The sequence below is a fragment of the Myotis brandtii genome, unplaced genomic scaffold, assembly GCF_000412655.1.
Source record: "Myotis brandtii unplaced genomic scaffold, ASM41265v1 scaffold1424, whole genome shotgun sequence".
In the NCBI taxonomy this organism is placed as follows: domain Eukaryota; kingdom Metazoa; phylum Chordata; class Mammalia; order Chiroptera; family Vespertilionidae; genus Myotis; species Myotis brandtii.
In genome coordinates this window covers 978,335-1,001,864 of record NW_005355089.1, presented here as the reverse complement: position 1 = coordinate 1,001,864, position 23,530 = coordinate 978,335, and the positions used below count along the sequence as shown (strand labels likewise).

Here is a 23,530-nt window from a genome sequence, read left to right as displayed (position 1 = left end):
TGACAGCTGTCAGAGGGGAAAGGGGTTGGGGAGCTGGTGAAAAAAAGGTGAAGGGATTAAACAAAAAAAGTGTGGATCTGAAAGCAAACTGCCTGGGTTCATAGTTGGGCTGTGTACTTACTAGCTGGCTAATTATCAGTTAGTTACCTCATCTTTCTTAGCCTGTTTCTTCATCTGTAACATGGGGATAATAATACCTATCTTGTAAGGTCCTTATGAGGATAAACTAAGTTAATCCATGTGAAGCACTTAACCAAGGGTCTGTTGCATAATAAGCACTTTACATTGTTACTCTTTGGACCAGGCACTGTGCTTAGTGTTTTCTGTACATGATGCTATTGAATTGTTACAATGACCAAGATGTCACCTATGGAAGCTGACTGCTAGAGAGAGCCCTTCCTACTTGTGCTACAGTTGCTTTTAAGTTTTATTGCCCACCTTTTATAGCTGAGGAAACTGAGGGTCAGAGAGGTAATTTTGCTCAAGGTGCCTTAGCTATATATGGATGATCTGATTCCAAAGCCCAAGCAAGTTCATTTTACTGCATCAGAGGAAGAAGAGAAAGAAAATAGAAAGGGGAGAGCTAATGCTGGGGGAGAGAGGACTACATTGGGTTTTATCTCTAAGAAGGGCCTAAGATACCTTTGGGGCCAATGCAAAGCCAGGCCAGCAGAAGGCGGGGTGGGTGGAGCTGAGCCAAGGAGGAAGGGATAAATGCCAGGTCCTGACCCACAGCATCCACCCAGTCGTTCGTTCGTCCTCAGTGCAGGGCAACAGGTAAGAGTGACTTTCATCCTGGTGCCCTCTTTCTGGTCTGTCTGCCCACCTAAAGGCTGCACATGCTAACTCTCTGGCCTGCCTAGATCTGACTTTGTTTCTTAGAATCTATCTCTCTGTCATTTCCTCTCCCCTTCCCCCCATGTATTTTCCTGCTTCTCCCTATTTTCAGCTTTTTTTGCCTTTCCCTCCTTGTTTCCTCTCCTTTGTTAGTTTTCAAGGTCACTCACTTCAGTTCATCTCTCTCCGACACAATAGCTTTCTCTTATTTTCCCTTCTTTGTCTGAATGCTGTCTGTGTTCTTCTCTCTCTCTCTCTCTCTCTCTCTCTCTCTCTCTCTCTCTCTCTCTCCATCTCTCTCCATCTCTTCCTTCTATTCTGCTCAGTCTCTGTCTTTTTGTCTCTCTCTTACTCTACTTCTCTCTCTCCCAGAAAGATGTCCTGATATTTCTCCCAGCAATTCTCCATTCCTCTCTCACTTTGACTCCTTCTCTCTGCTTAGCTGATAGCATAGATCTGAGTCAGAGCCTAGGGGGACAGAAGTAGGAAGAGAAAACAGGACATGTAGAGATTATGGGAATAATGAATTGGGGAAAGATTTGAAGGAATTGAGAGATGGATAATTAGTAGAAATAAGGGGGAACCATGAAAGAGGAATGCTGTGTCACTGAAAGAGCCCTGTGCTGAAAGATTTGTTTTCTCACACCTATTCATTGTGAGACCCTCTGAAAATGGAGCTTAGCCTATGATTTCCATGGCTTCTTTTAATTTTGTGGTCTTCTAAATTTTTCTGTTTTTAAGAATTTCTGATTTCTGCTTCCTGTTATCTAAAATTCTCTATGATTCTTTCATGATGGAGAGAGGGTGCTAGGAAGGGAAGTAAAACCTGATGCTTCCAACTCCTGTAATTAAGTGTCCACATCTACTCCAGACCTAACCTATTCTTACAAAGCAGGCCACAAAGGGGAAAGAGGGGGCAAGGAATGCTACAATTAGTGGTTTCTGGCTCTCTGCTGGGGTAGAGTTGTGGTTGGCCCTTCTGATATCAGGGACTACAGATTGGCTGATGACATTAGAGATGATTTTAAGGTACAGGGAAAACCTTCTAAAATGATCTGTCACTTGGCCCGAAATTGCACTATTATGTCTTTGAATAAAAGCATTGTTTTAATAAGACCCTTGGCAAGGATTGCCACACAATGGGTGCATAAGTTATTAAGTGGTGGAATGAATGAATGAATGAATGAATGTTCACCAGTGCCTGAAATTCTACTTCAGTTAGAAATGTGTTTCTTTGGTAAAGGCATTGGTTACATTTCAAATTCAACTATTCCAGAAAGGAGCCTGTTAGTACAGTAGAGGAGATTGACCTCTGGAGTTGAGCTCTCAGTCAAGAATACATGTAGTAATAGTTAAATCACAGATCCACAGTGGTTAAGTTAGTAGGATCTGTAACCAGATTCCCCAGGTTTAAATCTTGGTTCTCTTACTTAACTAACTCTGTGACCCGGACAGGTTACTTAATTCTTTTGAGCCTCAGTTCCATCATCTTTGAAATAAAGTTGTCATTAGTGTCTACCTTGCAGAGTTACAAGGATTAAATAAGTTAATTCATGTGAAGTATTTCCAGCAGTTAGTACTGTATGAGTGTTTGCCTATTAGAATCTGATGGATTCTATGAAATTATCTAGTCCACTGTCTGTGGAGAAACTGAGGCCCAGGGAGAGAAAGTACAGGACCCAAATTCACATAGTAAATTATAATAGAATAAGGGCAAGAATTAGGATTGGGACAAGAATCAATTTTTGAGACCTGGTCTGATATATTCATGATGTAACTTCCCTTGGCTGTACCTTCACTTTCCCTACATAGAAAATGTAGAAAGCAAAAATAATAGCTAACACTTTTTCAGTGTTTACTATGGAATAGACACTCTTCTATATACTTTATATAGATTATCCTACTGAATCTTCACAACATACCTGTGAAGTAGATGGTCCTTGTTATTATCTACATTTTATAGATATAAGACACAGAGCAGAGATGTAATTTTTCTAAGGTCCCAGAGCTAGTGAGTGGTAAAGCCAGGATGCAAACCCAAATAGTCTGGCTCCAGGCGCTGTGCTTTTAATACCCCAAATTGCTAAAAGACTTCTTTTATTCAATTTTACTCACTCCAGTTTCATGACGGGTAGTGGGATGGATTGTAAACAGAATCCAAGGTAAATAGACTACATAGTTTTGGGTCATAAAGATGGACAGAGTGAGGTGGGACAAATTCCAGGAAAGGAGTAAGAGAACAGAGTAATTGGAACTGAAACTTGAAAGAACTTGATAGTTCAACAAATTCCAAGAAGTAGTCTATATTTTTCTAGGTCCCTGAGAACAGCATAGCCAAAACCCCTTAGAGATGATGAGTGTATTGCACTTTTTCCATTTTTATACAAGGGAATGGGAGTAGGCTTTAATTCACCATCATCCCAAAGCAGGACTTGACTTTGCTTCCGATCTTTGAGGCTCTCCTTATTATTTATTACATGTCCCACTGTTGTCATTACTTTCAGTGTTGATATTGGAGAAAAGCATTTCTAAGAGCCTGGAACCTAGCTATTTGTTTTGCATTCCTCTCCCTGGGTGATCCACCCCTCCTCACCACCAATAGCCAGAGTCAGCCCCAAGCCAGATGCTCAGGCGTGATTCTAGAAAGGAGCTCCTCTTCTCTCCCACACCCTGGTCTCATCTGGGGAGCGGTCATACCTCAGTGGCGATAAACTCTTAGAGCTTTATCTGTGGTCTGCAGGCTCAGCCTCAAGTGCTTTAGCCTTTGCAGGCAGGCAGGGAAAAAAAAAACTCATATCTCCAGATACAACGTAGGCATTGGGCCCAATTCATTACCTTCCACATGAGGTAGGCATAAATACTTTACATTTGACAGCTGATGAAAGCTGAGATCAAGAGGGGAAGTGACTTTTCAAGAATGTCCAATAGGGAGTTGGAGAGCTAGAATTGCAATAAGAAAAGCTACCATTTATTGAAAACTATGTGGTAGGCACTGTCTTAAAAGCTTAACATGATGAGTTTCATTTAGTCCTTTAAACACCCCTTGACTTTTTCCAATTTCAAGGCCCACACACCCTGCCCCACCTACTAATCTCTGTTCCTATGACAGCCTGTGAGAGTTAGAGAGACGATGCTCTGGGGTGAAACAAGGGGAAGAGATTGCTGTGAGTTAGGGAGCACATGCTTGCTTTGTGAGACCTGGAAGGGAAGGTGTTGCTCGGTAAGAGGTGAAGGAGGTTGCCATATGAGAACAGGGCCATGAGCTCTTTCTGTTCACTTGTCCCTTACAACGTAAGACCCTATATCTAATAGCATAGAGGTGTTATTAGATTCTACCCAGTAGTTTTCCTGGTGGTGCCAAGGCCTTAGTCTTCCCACATTCCTTTATATCTTTCCTATAGTCTTGTCCCATATCTTGTCTCTTGATCCTCTGATGCTAGATATCCAGTTTGCCCTTTTTCTTTTCATCTGTTCCTCCCTCTTGCTCTCCCTAGCTGTCTTTCTCTCAGCCCTTCCTCATATCAACCCCCAACCCACCTTAACCACCTCTCTGTCTCTATTGTTTTATCTTGTCTCTACTCCCTTTTGTCACTCGGTCTCTGTCTCATCTCCCTCAACAGGGCCGAGCTCCTCTTCCCTGAACTCTTTTTTTTAATCCCACCAGTCCTGCCCTCATCATCATCCCCTCTTGTCTGCTTCCATCGCTTATGCTTATATGCATGCATACAAGTCCTTTGGTTGATCTCTTCCCCTTATCCCCACCCTCCCCTACCTTCCCTCTGAGATTTGAGCATCTGATCGATGCTTCTCTGTCTCTAGATCTGTTTTTGTTCTTAGTTGTTCTCTCCCATCCCCACAATCTCTGACAACTTTTCTCCTTTATTTTTGTGCCTGACTGACTCTCTGCCCCTGCTAAATTCTCTCCATTCCTACTCTGTTTTCTGAGTCTTTGTATATTCCTCTATGCTCATTGATCTGTCCACATTTCTCTCTCTCTCTCTCTCTCTCTCTCTCTCTCTCTCTCTCTCTCTCTCTCTTTCTTATTGTTAACCCCGACCTCAGGATATTTTTCCATTGATTTTTAGAGAGAGTGGAAGGGAAAGGGAGAGACAGAGAAAAACGAGACACATTGATTGGTTGCCTTCTGCACACACCCCGACCAGTGCCGGGGAACCTGCAACCAAGGTACCTGCCCTTGACCGGAATTGAACCCTGGACCCTTCAGTCTGTGGGCCTACGCTCTATCTACTGAGCCAAACTGGCTAGGGTTGTCCTCATTTCTCTTTTGTGTCCTTCTGTCTCTGCCTCTACCTCTGCTTTCTCATTCACTAATATCTCTCTCCTCCTCCTCTCCCTCCCTCCCTCCCTTCTCTCTCTCTCTCTCTCTCTCTCTCTCTCTCTCTCTCCTCTTGTTCTCTGAGCTCAGTCTCCTTCCCTATTCTTCTGTATTTCCCATCATCCTCTTGTCCTCTGTTTTTCTGGAGCAGTCCTCTACTCCTTGTTCTTATCTCTACCCTCCCTTTTCCGTCTGGCTTTTATCTTTTTCTCTCTTTCACAATTTCTGTATTTTTCATTCCACTACCATGACTATACATTTGTTGTCTCTCACTTTCCTTCTTTTATCTTTCCTAATTTTTCTATTCTCCTGACTCTTCCCTTACTCTCCTCTTTTCTCCATTTGAGTCTCTGTTCACTCATTAGTTTACTCCCAAATTCAACAAATATTTATTGAACGCCTACTATATGTACTTGGTGTGTTTTTTATGATCTTCTCTCTGTCCCCGTTCTCTCCTCTGTCTTAGCCTCCATCTCTTTCATTAACCCATAGACTTGTTCCCCAGGCCCCTTGAGTCTTGCTTTCACCTCCTTCTCGATCTGTGCTTTTCCAAAATACAGAAGCAAGTCCAAGAACAGCAAAATACCATTCTTGGGAAACATGGTTTGTAGGGCCTAGGGCAGTGATGGCGAACCTATGACACGCGTGTCAGAGGTGACACACAAACTCATTTTTTTGGTTGATTTTTCTTTGTTAAATGGCATTTAAATATATAAAATAAATATCAAAAATATAAGTCTTTGTTTTACTATGGTTGCAAATATCAAAAAATTTCTATATGTGACACGGCACCAGAGTTAAGTTAGGGTTTTTCAAAATGCTGACACGCTGAGCTCAAAAGGTTCACCATCACTAGCCTAGGGCCTGTCATTTTGTCCTATTCCCTGAATATATTTAATCTGGTACCTGTGGCCTCACACTCCTTCTCCCTCTCTGCCTGGGCCTGCTCAGGAAAATCTCTGGGATGAGGCTCAGAAGCCCTGATCAATGGTATCTTTGTGTGTTTTCAAGCTGAATCTCCACTGGGCTGAGGCCAATTTTTTTTTTTTAATTCTTGGTCTTTAGCTGTGATTCAAAGAGTTAGTGCATTGTCAACTCCCATCCTGGCCACAAACAGTCACACTTCAATGACAGGCTTTCTGACCTCCAGTTGGAACTCTTTCCTTCACCTCTTTGCTTAACAGCCAGTTTCCTATTTCTTCCTCTTTGATGCCCTATTCGTACATTTAAACATTGGGGAAGTTCTTACCCTGAAAGGACAATAAGGGCAAGCATTGGGTAGGAAGCTAAAGACAAAGAATCAAATCCAGGAAAGACCCGTGGCTTTTGGCAAGGCCTTCATGATGAGATCTTATCTCTTCCACATCTTCTGCAGGACTTCGGGCTCAAGATGGTGGCAGCAGTCATGTTGCTACAACGCTGTCCTGTGTTTGCCCGGGGTCCCTCAGGCCCCCTGGGCAAGCTGATTAAGACTCACCAGTTTCTTTTTGGTAATGGATGCTGTCCCATCCTGACCACCCAAGGACCAACCTGTTCTCAAATCCACCTTAAGGCAACCAAGGCTGGAGGAGGTAAGAAGAAGCTACTGGAAAATGGGGAGAATGTCTGGGTTCTAGACACAAGGTCTCAAGTCATACCATTCATCATTGCCTAATGATTGGTAGGGTTTATGTGAAAAGAGTTAAGGCAGAATGAGCTGGCCTAAAATGAGCTGGGATCTGACTTCTGCCAACTTCTCCCCTCATACTCTACATACTCCAGTCACTCTGAATTACTTAAAATTGCCTAGATCAACACTATTATCTGAAGCTTCTGTGCCTTCACTCCTATCAAATGATCCTCTTCCACACCCTTTACCAGAGTGTATCATATTTCTCATGATACACTTAACTTGGACACCACCTCTTCTGTCAAGCCTGCCTAGACTTCCAGCCTGTCCAATTCCAATTCTGTGTCACACGTCCTCCCTTTTCTAGACTTTCTAGGCTTTCCGTCCCCTCCCAGCACTATTTATAATGTGTCTTCAGTGGGTGCCATTCCTGTCAGTTTAAGAGCTCTCATCACAGGGATTTAGCATAGGGACCAGACTCATCCATCTCTGTGTCTCTCCCATAGCCTGATGGCACGTTGGGTTATAGTAGGTTTCAGCAATAATTGTTAAATTGAACTTATGGTTAAAAATGCACTGCCACTTACTCTCTTACCTTTGCATAGACTCTCCAACTTGGGCCAAGAGCCACTGTCCCTTCATGCTGTCAGAACTCCAGGATGGGAAGAGCAAGATTGTGCAGAAGGCGGCCCCAGAAGTCCAGGAGGATGTGAAGACTTTCAAGACAGGTTGGAGTCAAGTTCCATCTCATCAACCTCTACTCCTAACACTTGAACTCACTTCACCACAGTCCTGAGCTAGGCTACTCCAAGGGCAGCTACTATACATCCCATTATGGGGAGTCCAGTCTTTCTAGGGGAACCATGGTAGGCAATAGCTTAGACTGTGCACTGAAATGCACCCTCCCCAATACACACAAATGCACAGGTTCCTATAAATTTTAGCCATTAGTTTAAAATACCATTCTTGGGGAACATGGTCTATAGGGCCTAGGGCTGCTATTTTGTCCTATTCCCTGAATATACTTAATCTGGTACCTGTGGCCTCAAACTCCTTCCCCCTTTAGAGTTCTGCCTCTTCTCTTCCAAGTGGCTAAATGAATCCCAAGAGGCTGGGCTCCCACATTTAAGCAATGCCACACTGACAATCTGGATTTGCATGAAAGAATAAGTGTTGGAAACAGGTACATACTATCCAAGGCTATGGAGCCCCAGGTCAACTCAAATGGTTCAGATCGCTCAAGATAATCACACTTGAGAGATGGTTGCATTGTGGACATCTTTCATAGGCCCTTTTGCGAGATCATTAAGGATAAAAATTTCAAAATCAAATCTTAATGACATTCAGAAAAGAACAGTAAGATACACTGTGCTTCATCTACCTCCCACATGGAAAACCCAGGGTGGCTTGCCCCAGTTACCTCACCTAAGGGAAAGTTCTAGTGGAGAGAAATGTGATTCACATTATGGAAGGTTTCCTGACACAGGAGGCTCCACTTGGGGAGATAAATAGGTGCTCACTTTGTAGAACATTTTTTCTTTCTGCAGAGGGCTTACCTACTTCATAAACTTGAATTAATATACTTTTCTTGGAGTTAAAAATGACTACACATGCTTTCTTTGCCTCCCTTCTCCCGCATAGCCTATGTATTCCACACCCCCTTTCAGACCTACCCAGCTCCTGGCTTCAACCAACCTGAGGAATCTATTCTCTAGTCCCCAGGAACCAGAGCAAATTTCAGAGAAAGTCACATACCTGCTACAGAACCACATGGCTAGTGAATTTGCTGAGGTGGAAATAAAGGAGGTAGAAATATGGAAGGAGTGCTGAAAGGGCTTCTAACACAGGGGAAATGGCAAGGAAGCACTTTGAAATCAAAGGGAGTGTGAGTTTAAATTTTAATGCTGGCACTTGCTGGATCTGGATCAGTGGGATTTTAATACCTGTTTCAGTAGACATGTTTCTAGCTTGTTATGAGGCCTCATTAAATATTGTTTATTCCTATCATTTATTCTCCATGCTTCCCTCAGAAACACCCATCCTTCATAGAGCCTTTTCCCTCTTTTGTATTTGTTTATATTCATTTTCATAATGGAATTTGTTTTATTATCCTAATATAAAGGGAATATGATTCACTGTAAAATATTTTCCAACAGATACAGTAAAGTATAAAGAGCAAAATTTAAAACCAGAGCTCCACAATCCACCATTATTTTTTGTTGTTTTCTTCCAGATATTCTTCTATGACTAAACACACACACACACACACACACACACACACACACACACCTCCTACATTCTCTTCCACATATGTTTTTATTAGGAATGTGATCTTATTCTACCCAGAGTTTGTTATTTTGCTTTGTTCACTTAACCATATGTCATGGGCATCATTCCATGTCTCTAAACATAGAGCTGCATAATAATTATTGAGTCGAGGCAGCCAGTATCCCAAGAGGCAGCCAGTATATGAGAGGCAGCCAATATGCGAGAGGCAACCAGTATGCAAGAGGCAGTCAGTATCGCGAGAGGCAGCATCAGGGGCAGGACAGTCTCAGACAAGCATCTATGTGGCTATTTCCGTGATAGGTAATAATAATAATGAGGGGGAAGCACACACAAAAAAAGGGTCAAAGTATGTTCTGTAGCATGAATGCAATATCATTCAGTTAATCAAGCACCTATATTTCAGGTTATTGTTTCCACTTTATTGTGCATATTCTTTCAATTTATATTGTATATTGATGTTCCATTCATATAAATGTGCCCAAATATAATTTGTAGTATTATCTTAGACTTAGTATGAATATACTTGAGATAATTTATCTACTCCTCTATTGGGTTGCTTCCAATTTTTCCTATAACCAACAGTGGTACAACAAACATCATTGAATGTATTTCTTCATACACATAGGTAAGTGTTTCTCTAGGATAGAAACTAAGAGGTAGAAATTCTTGGGGTGTAAGGGTGTGTACATTTTCAGTATTAATAAATATTGCCTATTAGCCCTCCAAAGTGATGCACCAGTGATCATAGAAAGTATCCACATTCTCACACCCTCTCTAGCACTTGATATTATCAAACTTATAAATCTTTATCAATTTGATAGTGAAAATATGTTTGTGCAGTTTGTTTTTCCCTGATGAAGCATCTTTTTCTACATTTATTGAATTCTCTGTCTATAGTCTTTGCCTACTTTTCTACTAGGCTGAACATTGTTCATAGTAATGTTTCAATGTATAAAAACAAATTCTGGATACCAATCATTTTTGTCAAATGTGCTACAGAGTTTCTGTAGGTATGTCAGTCTGTGCATTTAAAAAAACTTTTTTATTTTTTTATTGATTTCAGAGAGGAAGGGAGAGGAAAAGAGAGATAGAAACATCAATGATGAGAGAAAATCATCGATTGGCTGCCTCCTGCACTGGGGATCGAGTCCACAACCTGGGCATGTGCCCTGACCTGGAATCAAACCTTGATGTCCTGGTTCATAGGTGGATGCTCAACCACTGAGCCATGGGCACATTTTAAAAACTTTTGATACATATTTTCAAACATCCTTGCAGTAAAAATGTTATCAGTGTTACACACCCCTACCTCATAAGTTACCATTGGCAACAATCATGATTTCTGTCTCATGTATAGAGTTCTAGAGTTTAACAAGCCCTTTGGCATATGTTATTTCAATTTATTCTGAAAATAGGATTGCCCCATTGTGTATTGGTTGTGGTCAGTTACTGGTAGGCCACTTACTTGCTGTATGACCTTGATCAAGTTACCTAACCTCTCTATGCCTTGGTTTCCTCATTTGTAAAATGAAGATACTATTAGAACTTTCCACATGGGGTTGTTGTGAGAAATAAATAAAATAATAGCTATAAAGTTCATAAGGCAGAGCATTACAAATAATAGGCAGTCATTAAATATTGGCTATAATAATATAATCAAATAGTTATTATTATTGTTATTACCACTAATACTATTACTTTTACTCATAATATTAATATGTGCCAGGTATTATTTTAGGTGTATTACATTCTGTGTGTAATCAGATGATCCCAATTATTCAAGAAGGTATTATTAGCCTCATTCTACACATGAAGAAATTGAAACTAAGGGAGAGAATTCATGACTTTCTCAAGGTCACATAAGTAGAAAGGTAATTACTTAAAACTAGATCTGTCAATACTCTTTCCACTGATACTGGAAGTAGTAATTCTAATGAGGCTTCTACACTAACCACAAGGGTAGAAAGCCTGAGTGAATGTATGAATAAATTACTGAGTGAATGAGTAAGCAAAAGAATGGTTGAATTAAGTAGTGGAGAGTTAATGTGGCCCAGTAAGTTAATGGCTGATCAAATAAATGAATAATGGAAAGAAAACTAGAGAAGGCAAAATAAACTGTATAAATAAAATGCGGGCTTGCCAGAAAGTGATTTTAAATGAATTCTTTTCATCCCCATCTCTACTCCTGCAGGAAACCATGTCTTTGGTTATGACCAGTTTTTCAGGGACAAGATCATGGAGAAGAAACGGGACCACACCTACCGTGTGTTCAAGACTGTGAACCGCTGGGCTGATGCATACCCCTTTGCCCAACACTTCTCTGAAGCATCTGTGCCCTCAAAGGATGTGTCTGTCTGGTGCAGTAATGACTACCTGGGCATGAGCCGTCACCCTCGGGTCTTGCAAGCTACACAGTGAGTAGTAGGGTCTGGGCCATGAGCTGTGGGGACCCTCCAGAGAAGAGCCAAAGCCACAGGTGGAAGGAAAAGGCAGAGCTGGCAGTAGAAACTTGGGTTCCACCCACCACCTCTGTCATACAAGGACCTCCAGCATATTTAATCCTCAGATAGGAACTAAATCAATCAACAAACCATGTTTTCTAAACTCTTGAGTGTACAGTGCTATTGAGGAGAGGATGGAAGAACAAGCAAGCCTACTCTCCATGAGTTCTCATTCTGGCTGCAGAATGAGTATTGACAGAGATGGTGTATGACCTCCTCTAGAAAGTCTTTCAAGCTGCTCAAGCTCAACCTAGATTCTCCCTCCATCCCTGAGTGCCTTCAGCCTGAGAAGGAGGTTCCAAGTCTTTCCACCATCCCCATCCTGGCCTCTACTTAGTCACTTAGGACACAGCTCACACAGGATCACTGTCATCATTGACCCCCATCAATGGGTGGAACACATGAGAAACCTACCCAGTTCCTCAGTGTCTGTCAAGGGTTTCTTCTCCTTGTCTCCCCTGTGTTTTTTCCTGACTAGGGAGACCCTGCAGCGTCATGGAGTTGGAGCTGGTGGCACCCGCAACATCTCCGGTACCAGTAAGTTTCATGTGGAGCTAGAGCAGGAGCTGGCTGAGCTGCACCAGAAGGACTCAGCCCTGCTCTTCTCTTCCTGCTTTGTGGCCAATGACTCTACTCTCTTCACCTTGGCCAAGATCCTGCCAGGTAAGCCTATGGCCTAAGCTTTATACAGCATACAGTCTAACTGTCTTCATTACTCCTTCCCTCTATTCTGAGTTCACTTGCTCACATTACCCTTCTTTCTTACCCACCTTGCATATCCTCAACGCTGGATGACTACAGTCCTCTCCTTTCTCCTCTTCCACACATACGCTGAAGACCACTACTAAGAAACACTGCCCAACTTCACAGAAGAGTAACACAATAAATTTGTCACCCCCCAACTCAACTAGGCTCTTAATAGTCATAAACAATACTTTTATGCCCCCACATCCAATTTTATAAACTTTCTTCCCTCATCTAAAACCTGTGACTACCTCCTCCTTCACTCTTAGCAAATTACCTCACATTTTACATCACACACACACACACACACAGACACACACACACGCACACACACGCGCACACATGCACACACACACACGTGTGCAAATCACCAGACAGGGACTCCTTTAACTTACAGCCACCAAACCTAAAAATTTTTCTAATTGTTCATTGATTCTTCTTTCATTCTTTCCTTTTACAATTTGAAAGTGCATCTCTTCTTCTGCCTAAAGCCAATCCCTTCCCTTGTACACTGGATCCAATCTGGATCCTAACTTCTACTCTCTAGTCAATAACATCCCATCTTCCCCCTCTCCCACTCTTTAGCCAATAATATCCTGAACTCATCTGGCTGTCATCATTCCATCACAGCCCCAACCCTGGAAAAATATAATTCTCCACCGTCTCTCTCAATCCTGGGCTTATATAATTGCTCAGGCGGGAGCCACTAAAAATTTATGGTTCCCAACTTCTATCAGCTTGTCTATGCTCTCTGGCAATCCGGTTTTCATGGTCAGTTCTCCAAGTCTCCAGAGTAGCTTTGCCAATTCCCATTCTCCTCAGCCCTCCTAGACCTACACCTCACTCTCACCCACATGAGCATCCTCACATGTCCTTTCCTCATTCCTTCTCTCCTATCATAATGGAAAAGGTGCCCTTTTTCTTGTTGACAAATCTTGCCGCTGGTGCTCTGTGTCCCATTCCCCTCTACTTCATCCAGAACTTTGACCTATAAGTTTACTCTCCCCTGTACCTTCAGCCTCTCCCTTTCTTTAATCATATTGAAGTCTTTTGCATCTTACAAAAAACATTTTCCCTCATTATGCTCGAGCTATTGCCCTATCTCTCTCCTTATAACTGGCAAACTGCTTGAGAGAAGTCTTCATACTTGCTAGCTACTTCCTCACTTCCTGCTGATTCTTTGGCACACTATAAACATCACCACTGCTTCTCTGAAACTTATTCTGAGGTCACACATAACCCCAACTAAATCCAATATCCTGGGAAATTTTTCCAGTGAACCCCCTCCTCAACCATTACAATTCAACTTCTTTCCATTTCCACTGCAACCATCCTAGCCTAGACCAATATAATTTCTTTTTCAAAAATATAGTTTTATTTATTTTAGAAAGGAAGGGAGAGGAAGAGAGAGATAGAAACATCAATGATGAGAGGGAATCATTGATTGGCTGCCTCCTGCACATTGGACCAAGCCTGCAACCCAGGCATGTGCCCTTGACCGGAATTGAACCTGGGACCCTTGGGTCCACAGGCCGACGTTCTATCCACTGAGCCAAACTGGTTAGGGCCAATATAATTTATTGATTTCACATTTGCCCTCCTGCAATCTATTCTTCACATCAGGTAGAATGATATTTTTTAAATGCATAGATATTTTTGTTACTCCCCTACCCAAAACCCTTTAATATATCCTCATTGCCCTTAGGACCAATTCCAAATTCTTTTTTTTAAATATATTTTTATTGATTTCAGAGAGGAAGGGAGAAGGAGAGATAGAAACATCAATGATGAGAGAGAATCATCAATTGGCTGCCTCCTGCACACCCCACACTGGGTATCAAGCCCACAACTTGGGCATGTGCCCTAACTAGGAATTGAACCGTGACCTCCTGGTTCATAGGTTGATGTTCAACCACTGAGCCACACCAGCCAGTCCCAACTCCAAATTCTTTATCATGGCTTCTAAAGCTCCAGATAATCTGGCCTCTACTTACCTCTTAAGCCTCATCTTTTGATACCCCCTTTTTTCATCCTTTCATTTAGCAATATATTCACTCATATATTTATTCACTCACATATATTACTTATGTTTATTCATCCATTTATTCAAGAAGTGCTTATTTATCAACTACTGTGTACCTCACCTTATGCTGGGTATCAGAAAGAGAAAGACAAAGAGATGTGATTCCTGCTCTTTTTAAAAAAATATGTTATGTTGATTTTTTACAGAGAGGAGGGAGAAGGATAGAGAGTTAGAAACATCGATCAGCTGCCTCCTGCACATCCCCTACTGGGGATGTGCCCGCAACCAAGGTACAATGCCCTTGGCCGGAATTGAACCTGGGACCCTTCAGTCCACAGGCCGATGCTCTATCCACTGAGCCAAACCGGTTAGGGCATGGTTCCTGCTCTTAAGTAACTTCCAGTCTACTTGTCCTTCATGGCAGGTTCACCAGAAAGTCATACAGGGTCTTCAACGGGAGGAAAGGGTTGGCCCTCTGTCCCTGCCAGATTGGTCCTGAGGATAAAGTAGGAATAGTGGGATAGAAATTTAAGAATTATGCATCTGTTTCCTCAGGGTGCGAGATTTACTCAGATGCAGGCAATCATGCTTCAATGATCCAAGGTATCCGCAACAGTGGAGCAGCCAAGTTTGTCTTCAGGCACAATGACCCTGACCACCTGGAGAAACTTCTAAAGAAGTCCAACCCTGAGACACCCAAAATTGTGGCCTTTGAGACTGTTCACTCCATGGATGGTATGTATATGTGTGTATGTTTACTAACATTGGTCTCACAAAAACCGTGATAATAATAACAGCTAACATTTACAGAGTGCTTATTACATGCCAAGCAAAATTATTAGCATTTTATGTATATTAATGTACTGAATCTCCACAATTTTATGGGGTAAGCGCCATTATTCTTTCTCTTCATTTACATGAGGAAAGCGAGACACAAACTAGTGAAGTAACTTGCCTAAGATCACACAACCAGTAGATGCCAAAAGATTGAGGCAGCTATTATAGTGATCTTACGAATTAAGAAATTAAAGTTCATAGGCAGCTTCCAATTTATCTTGATTCTAATATGATTCTAATTCTTTCATACAAGGGCTCCCTCCATGATAAATTATGTATAAATCAATGACATCAGTGTCTGGTTTGTGCAATGGAAAATTTTACAAATTATTGCCTGAAGATTGTTTTCAAGGTTCAGTATGAAGCATTGGAGTCAAAACAGGCTTTGAAATCAGACAGATCTGAGTTCAAATTCCAGGAACTTACTGGCTCTATGACCTTGGGTAACTCTAACTCTCTGAGCCAAAGTTTCCCCCAAGGTAAAATATCTAGTTGTAAGAATTAGAGATAATGAAAGTCATCCCATTTATTATTATCTAAGTGGAAAAAATTACCTTTTCCTGCCTGCCTCTCCCCCCCCCAACTGAAACAATGCTCAAATCATTTTATTGCTGCTCCCTTTGAGCAGAACTCATGTATTTTAGACCTCGCCTTCTGGATTTATTGAAGGGAAGAGGTCCTCACTTCATTTCAATTTGTCACTTTTCCAACTAAAACAAAGGAGAGTTCCTGATATAGCGAACGTACATGCCATCAGCATCATGTAATGGTAATGCACAGGCTGTGAAACCAGACTATCCATTTTGAAAACTCAGCATGACAAGTTACTCAACTTGAACAAGTTTCTTAATTGCTGTGTCTCAGTTGCATTATTTGAAAAATAGAGGTGATAATAATAGAGTAGCTGTGAGAATTAAATGGGTTGACATATGTACAGAACTTATTGTGCACACTGCCACATTTCTATAACTAGCAATAAAGTAAAACCATCCTATGATTATATTCCTACTACTGAGATGAATCTAATTCATGATTTCTCTGGTGGAAACCATGTTAGGACCTTCCTACTTCCTTACATTTGCAAGTGAATGGTTCCTTTTAAAAATTTTTTTAAATCCTCACCCCAGGACATTTTTTTCCCATTGACTTTTAGAGAGAGTAGGAGGGAGAGAGGAGAAGGAAAGGGAGAGAGACAGACAGGCAGACAGACAGACAGACAGACATGAGAGAGAGAGACATCGATTGGTTGCCCTCTAGCAGGAGCCCTGACCAGGGGCGGGGATAAATCTGCAACCAAGGTACATGCCCTTGACTGGGAATTGAAATTGGGACCTTTTGTCTGTGGGCCGACGCTCTGACCACTGAGCAAAATTGACCAGGGCTGGTTCCTTATTTTTTTATGGAAACTCTGCCTAAACTGTCAATCGTAGGGCAGAATTTCTCTCATTGAAAAGATGCTTGAGCCATCACACTGCCCCATTTGTCTTGGGCTCCATCTCCTGTGGTTGTTCCCACCAGTTGTTCACATTCTTTAATCCTGGCCTGGAGTCCGTTTCCCTGTGAACAAGTTTCTTCTGTATTCCGATTCTCTGCACCTCAGTAGTTTCCAGGGATGGTGAAGGTGTGGATTCTTGTATACGCAGAGTCTGCATATGGGATTTACAGCCACTGGAAAACCTTATAAAAACTATAAGCATATAAGATGTCTAGAATAACATAGAAAAAAAGGTAATCTGTATGGAAATGAAGAGAAACCTACAGATCACTTCTAATTCACCTTCAGTTCAATAGATTGAGACTAAGCCTGTGTGGGGGGAGGTGCCCTCATATAACATTGACAGAGATGAGAAATACACTCTCGTGGATATACAGAGAATACAAAGAGACAGAGGCACCAAACACACACACACACACACACACACACACACACACACACACGTACAGGGAAAGAAAGTCCAAAGCAGAGAGATAGAGAGGTAGACAGAAAGGTATACAATGAGAAAGTGAAGGAGGGAGGGAGAGAGACAGGGAAGAAAGAATGGGAGGGGAGAGAGAAAAATAGGGCAGAGCCATAAAAATAGAGATATAGAAACAAAGATGGAAATGCCACAAAAAGAGAGATAGTGACAGAAAGCCAGACAGATAGAAAGAGGGAGGACCAGTGAAGGATAAATATATTGCCAGGGCTGCCAACAGCACCTGGCTGAGGGGATAAGTGTTATCTGAAATCAGAAGGGCATTAATCTGGAGCAAAAGGTGATTTTTTTCAATTTATTTAAACAAAGGTATCACACAGGCTAGTGCCAATCCTAAATGGAAATACACAGATTTGGGGGTGGGGGAGGAAGGAAGCATAGAGAGGCTGGAAAATGACATAAATATAAGAGCACATATATTGGCAAAATGAAGTAAAAATAGGAAAGAGAGGCAAGCCTTGATCATAGCCTGGAGAAACACACACACACACACACACACACACACACACACACACACACACACACACACACAGAAGGAGGAGGAGGAAACGCTCAGCCAGCATGGCTCAGTGGTTGAGCATCAACCTATGAACCAAGAGGTCACGGTTCAATTCCCATGCCCGGGTTTCGGGCTTGATCCTTAGTGTGGGGTGTGCAAGAGGCAGCTGATCAATGATTCTCTCTCATCATTGAATCATTGATGTTTATCTCTTGCTCTCCCTTCCCTCTCTGAAATCAATAAAAATATATTTTTTAAAAGAGGGGGAGGGGAGGGAGAAGGGGAGGCATAGGGAGAGGGAGAGGGAGAAAGAACACACAGGTGCTTGGGCGGGTGTGAGGTGAAGGCAGTTATTACATACTGAGAGGTTTGAAATAGTCCCAAGGTAGTTGTGGGTCCCAATTCCACACTGAAGATGGAGTTCGGGAAGGGTTATGATCTCCAACCTCTATTCCTTGGCTTTGCTCAGGTGCCATCTGTCCCCTCGAGGAGTTGTGTGATGTGGCCCACCAGTATGGAGCTCTGACCTTTGTGGATGAGGTTCATGCTGTAGGACTGTATGGTTCCCGGGGCGCTGGGATTGGGGAGCGTGATGGAATCATGCACAAGATTGACATCATTTCTGGAACTCTTGGTGAGTGAGTGCCTTGGACTTCCCTGACATATAACCCAGAAAGGAGGCCCTTGTAAGATCCTTTTCTCCACCACCCCCTCCCCAAAAGCTGCAGAAGCTATTTGGGTAGAATTCACAGCCCCGGCTGTGGAACTCCTGGATTCCTTCCTTCCACTCCCTCCTCACTATAGAGTTTCTAATGAAATCTGTTTTTTTTGGGGGGGGGGGGTTAGAAGACCCCTGAGCTGGGCCAAATAGCCAGGTTCCCCTCAGTAAGTGGAGAGTTGTAGTTCTAATCTCCTTTCCCATCCCAGCTCCAAGCTTCATCTGAGCTCCACCTTTGGGCCTAAACAGCTCAAGATCCCCACCCACCTCCTGCCTATCTAGTCACTGCATATGGCAGGCCTTGAAAGTCCTATCTCAAAGCAGCAGAATTATCAGCGCTTGCTGATAATAATTCTCCTGTCACGAACAGGAAAAATGAGCAGAGGTCTGGGAAGGGAGTCTGGAGCTCCAGCTTCCGCTGCACCTCCTTGTGTTACCTGGGGTTTGATCCTATTCTTTTGAGGAATGAAAATGGGGTCTGTGCATATCTTCCTCCTCCCTGTCTCCAGGCAAGGCCTTTGGCTGTGTGGGCGGCTACATCGCCGGCACCTGTGACTTGGTGGACATGGTGCGCTCCTATGCTGCCGGCTTCATCTTCACCACTTCACTGCCTCCCATGGTGCTCTCTGGGGCTCTGGAATCTGTGCGGCTCCTCAAGGGAGAGGAAGGCCAAGCACTGAGGCGGGCCCACCAGCGCAATGTCAAGCACATGCGCCAGCTACTAATGGACAGGGGCCTTCCTGTCATCCCCTGTCCCAGCCACATCATTCCCATCCGGGTGAGAGCCCCACGCTTCCCATCACCCTCTCCTCCTCTCTCTTCTGGGAGCCTTCCCACCCCCAGCAAACTGACACCTGCTCCTGTCATCAACTCTTTGCTTTCCTGTTAACCATTTTTGAAAAGTTATCAGCCGTTCTGGATTAACCAGTCTTCTTTTTTTTGCATTAGCCATCCTTATTAGACTGTTCTGACCCTCACAATATTGAGTATCCATGACCTATATATAATTCAGTGTTTTTCAGACTGTGCATCAAGACCATTCGTGGGCCATAACATCACCTTAATAGGTTATGATGAGAATCTTTCTTGAACATCCAGCCTCTTAAAGAGACCGCCTCTTAAGGAGCTTATAAACTATGCATGATAAAAATGTTTGTATTTTATTAAGGAATGGCCATTGTCTTAACTCACCACATCTATGGTATTGTGACTATAAATATAGTTGCTTACAAAAAAATAGCAAAGAACATGTACATCACACATAGTAAGGGTTTCATTTTATGGGAAATTTGTTTCAGTTTTGCATATGACGATAAGCACATGTATGTACATATGTGTATGTGTATAGCATGATCATGAAATATATTTCTTATTGAGAATTGAAGTCAGAAAATATAAAATCAAAAGCCATGGGACCAGCTGCTATTTTGGATCCTCAACCATGTTTGGGTGTTTGCTGCCTTTAAAAATGAACTGTGACTTCTTTATTATTTTTTTTATTGTTGACAGAACTATAGATGTCTCCCCCTTCTTCCCCTTTGCCCCCCTCCACCCAGCCCCTGTCCCACCCCAGGCCTTTACTACACTATTATCTGTGTCCATAGACTATACATATATGTATATATGTTCTTCTTTCTTAAATAACATCAATTTGAGTGTCGGTAAGTAGGGGAGCAAGGAGGATACTTTTATGTGACTGTTGAAAGAAATAGTCATTGCTCCTTGGACCAACCCAACATTCCCTTGAAATATTGCTTTTGTAAATAACTGTTGTTGTTGTTTTTTAATTAACCCAGTGGCAGCATCCCAGACAGAGGGTGCTTAAGAGATTTTCCTTCTTATCCAGAACCACCCAAATTAACATACCAGCTAAATAAAACCTATGTGCTTGCTCTGCATACAGCTTCAAGACATGGTTCCTAGCACCACCTCCACCCCACTCCTTAAAATTTGATTGGTGCCTCTGAGTAATTCCTTGATAGAGATATTCTGGAGCTGCCACTGATTAAGGCCCTTATGAAAAAATATGTTTAGAAATTCAGTGTTGTTCCTTCATCTGGTTCCCTCCCCCTGCGATAGTGGGGCAAGGGTGACAGATATTGACAGGCTTTTCTCCTGAGCCCAGGTGGGTGATGCAGCGCTGAATAGCAAGATCTGTGATCTCCTGCTCTCCAAGCATAGCATCTATGTGCAGGCCATCAACTACCCAACTGTCCCCCGGGGTGAGGAGCTGCTGCGCCTGGCACCCTCCCCCCATCACAGCCCTCAGATGATGGAAGACTTTGTGGGTAAGTCCTCAACATGGTTGCACTTTCCCTCCTTTCAGCCCCAGGATCTGAAGAAGTTGAGAGAATGGATGCCATTCATTTAAAAAATATATTTCTGAAACATCTATTGTGTGCCAGACTCTACACTAGGGCCATAAGTGGATAAAAAACAGTCCCTAGACTTGTAGGGCTCCAGTTTGGTTGAGGAGGCCATAGCAGATACAAACAATGACTTCAAGGGGTGAAAGTTCAACGAAGACAGTACATGTGGAATGTGTGGGAGCAGAAAGGAGGGGCCTGACCCAACATATGGGATTCAAGACAGGATTCAAGACATCCTAGTGGGGATGACACCTGAACTGAGTCTTTCAAGGTGAATTGTATTGAACCAAGAGAATAAAGAGGGTGTGGAGGAGTATTCCTAGCAGAGGGAAGAACATAAAGAAAGGCAAGGAGGAGAGGGTAAGAAGCAGCCTTGGATATATCAAGAATAAGGAGGTCCTAGCTGTGGTTGAGTGTTGACCTATGAACCAGGTCACAGTTCAATTCCCTGTCAGGTTACGGGCTTAATCCCCAGTGAGGGGCATGCAGGAGGCAGCCAATCAATGATTCTCTCTCATCATGAATGTTTCTATCTCTCCCTCTCCCTTCTTCTCTGAAATCAATAAAAAATATTTTAAAAAAAGAATAAGCAGGTGTTAGAGGAATGCAGGATAGTAGGAATCGTCTGGGGGAGGCGAATGTCAAAAAGACAATAAAAAACAAGGACTTGATTGAGAGATTTATAATGCTAACTGAATAGCTTGGTTTTTATCCTGAAAGATGGCAGTTTAGTCAATTCACCTAAAGTTTATTGTATTCCTGTAGGGTGCAGTTTTTAGCATGGGGCCTGACATTGGAGATATTGAAAGGCAATTGAATATACAAGTCTAGAATTCAGGAGTGTGGTCTGGGATGGGGATGAAAACTTGAGAATCATCAGCATAAAGATGGTGTTTAAATCCATGAGACTGTATTAGATCACCGAAGGAATGATCATTTAAAAAATCATGGACAGCCTTAGCCAGTTTGGCTCAGTGGATAGAGCATCGGCCTGTGGACTGAAGGGTCGTGGGTGAGATTCTGGTCAAGGGCATGTACCTCAGTTGCAGGCTCAATCCCCAAACCTGGCTGGGTGGCAACCAGTTGATGTCTGTCTGTCTGTCTCTCCCTCTCCCTTCCACTCTCTAAAGATCAATGGAAAAGGATTGAATTAAAAAAAAAAAAAAAGCCATGGACAGAGCCCTGGCACACACCTGACGCATTTCTGAAAGTGAGGTCAGGTTCTTTCCTCTGGGTTCCCACCCTCTCCAGAAACACTCCCCACCCCAGGTTCCCGTGTCACAACAGTGACACTGTGTGGTTACTGTCAGTGTCATTTTTCTCTCCAGGCTAGGAGTTTCCAAGTAAATGGTTTCACTTCTTGGGCCATAGCATGTCTTGTACCAGGCCAGTACAGCTATAAATTGTGTCAAATTAGGAGCTTGCCAATCTTTTACACATCACAGCACCCATTCACAAATGGCAACATTCATAACACACACTGGAACAAACCAGAATCTACTTCTGGTTCCAAGACATCTTGAAGGGTTGAAGGGAATCTATATTTGGCACAGCTGGACTGTGACACAAAGATTAAGAAAACCTAGTCTAACCAATTCTTTCCCTCCTCTCCTCTCACCATCTTCAGAGAAGCTGCTGGTGGCCTGGACTGAGGTGGGGCTGCCCCTCCAGGACGTGTCTGTGGCTTCCTGCAATTTCTGTCGCCGTCCCGTGCACTTTGAGCTCATGAGTGAGTGGGAACGCTCCTACTTTGGAAACATGGGGCCCCAGTATGTCACCACCTACGCATGAGAAGCCAGCTGCCTCGGATCCCCAGCCACCTGCACTTCACTTAGGGCTGGGCCTCTTCCTGTCCTTTGCTTTGTTGTGTGCCTTCAGCTGACTTGAGTTTGAAAACAAATAAAGAGCAAATTGCAGCATTTGTTGCCCTCTGTTGGATAGAGAACAAACGACTGCACTAAACCCGACTCCCTAAGACAAGTGGCAGGGCCATCAGTAAACCACAGATCACTTGTAGATCCGACCCCATTTTACTGATAGGGAAACTGAAATCCAGAAAGAAGGAGACTATAAAGTAAGTTGGACAAAAAGCCAAGACACTTGGGTTTATTTGAAACTAGAGGCCTGGTGCACGAATTCGTGAATGGGTGGGGTCTTGCCAGCCTGCGCCCAATCGAGGCCTATGGGGCTGGCCAGGCTGAGGGGAGGGGCCATGGGTGGTTGGCCAACCAGCCCTGCCCCCTGGTCAAACTCCAGGTTGAGGGGACAATTTGCATATTAGCCTTTTATTATATGGGGTGGCTCTCACCCAATAGTTTCAACAAAAATCCTGAGATTGACTCTTCACTGGTAGGCCTGGACACCTGAGCCTCAAGTAGCCCCTGAAGCCAGGAGGTAGAGTCAGCTCAAACCAATCTGCCTAGAAGAGAAGAGCAGTTCCCCAAAACTTTGGAGTTACTTTCCAGCAGAAGGAATGGATGTCCTCCTCAATCCATTATCCTTTCCTTCCCACACCTTATAGAACAGGACTTAGCAGCCCCATTTTACCAGGTGAGAAAGAGGCTTGACTATAGAAAGCAACTTATTCAAGGCAATGCTCCCAACCTTGCCAGGTCACAGGACACAGAAAACATTTGCATGGCGTACTCAGGTAAACTAGTGATACTTGCCTACGAGGCAATCTTTCCTGACACTTGTGCAATTCTGGACCCTGGCTGGCAACTCTAAAGCTGAGACCCATTACTTTCCACCCCATAACCCATTTATGGCAACTGTCAGACACACCAGTTGGG

The 23,530-nt window shown here is 43.0% G+C and overlaps 1 protein-coding gene across 2 annotated transcripts; it reads left to right on the top strand.

Annotated features, from left to right (window-relative positions):
• The first annotated feature begins 657 nt into the window (after positions 1–657).
• ALAS2 (5'-aminolevulinate synthase 2) lies at positions 658–22,657 on the top strand. 2 transcript variants are annotated; one of them, XM_005860901.2, is made up of 10 exons: positions 658–777; positions 6,549–6,744; positions 7,388–7,510; positions 11,263–11,485; positions 12,051–12,235; positions 14,895–15,074; positions 18,121–18,285; positions 18,879–19,147; positions 20,495–20,657; positions 22,366–22,657. In XM_005860901.2, the coding sequence occupies exons 1-10, from the start codon at positions 715–717 to the stop codon at positions 22,527–22,529; spliced, it is 1,731 nt and encodes a 576-aa protein (XP_005860963.2). In that variant the 5' UTR covers positions 658–714; the 3' UTR covers positions 22,530–22,657. The 2 variants fall into 2 exon arrangements, with proteins under 2 accessions (XP_005860963.2, XP_014390820.1); XM_014535334.1 differs by lacking the exon at positions 658–777 and adding an exon at positions 4,998–5,022.
• The last annotated feature ends 873 nt before the right edge of the window (positions 22,658–23,530 follow it).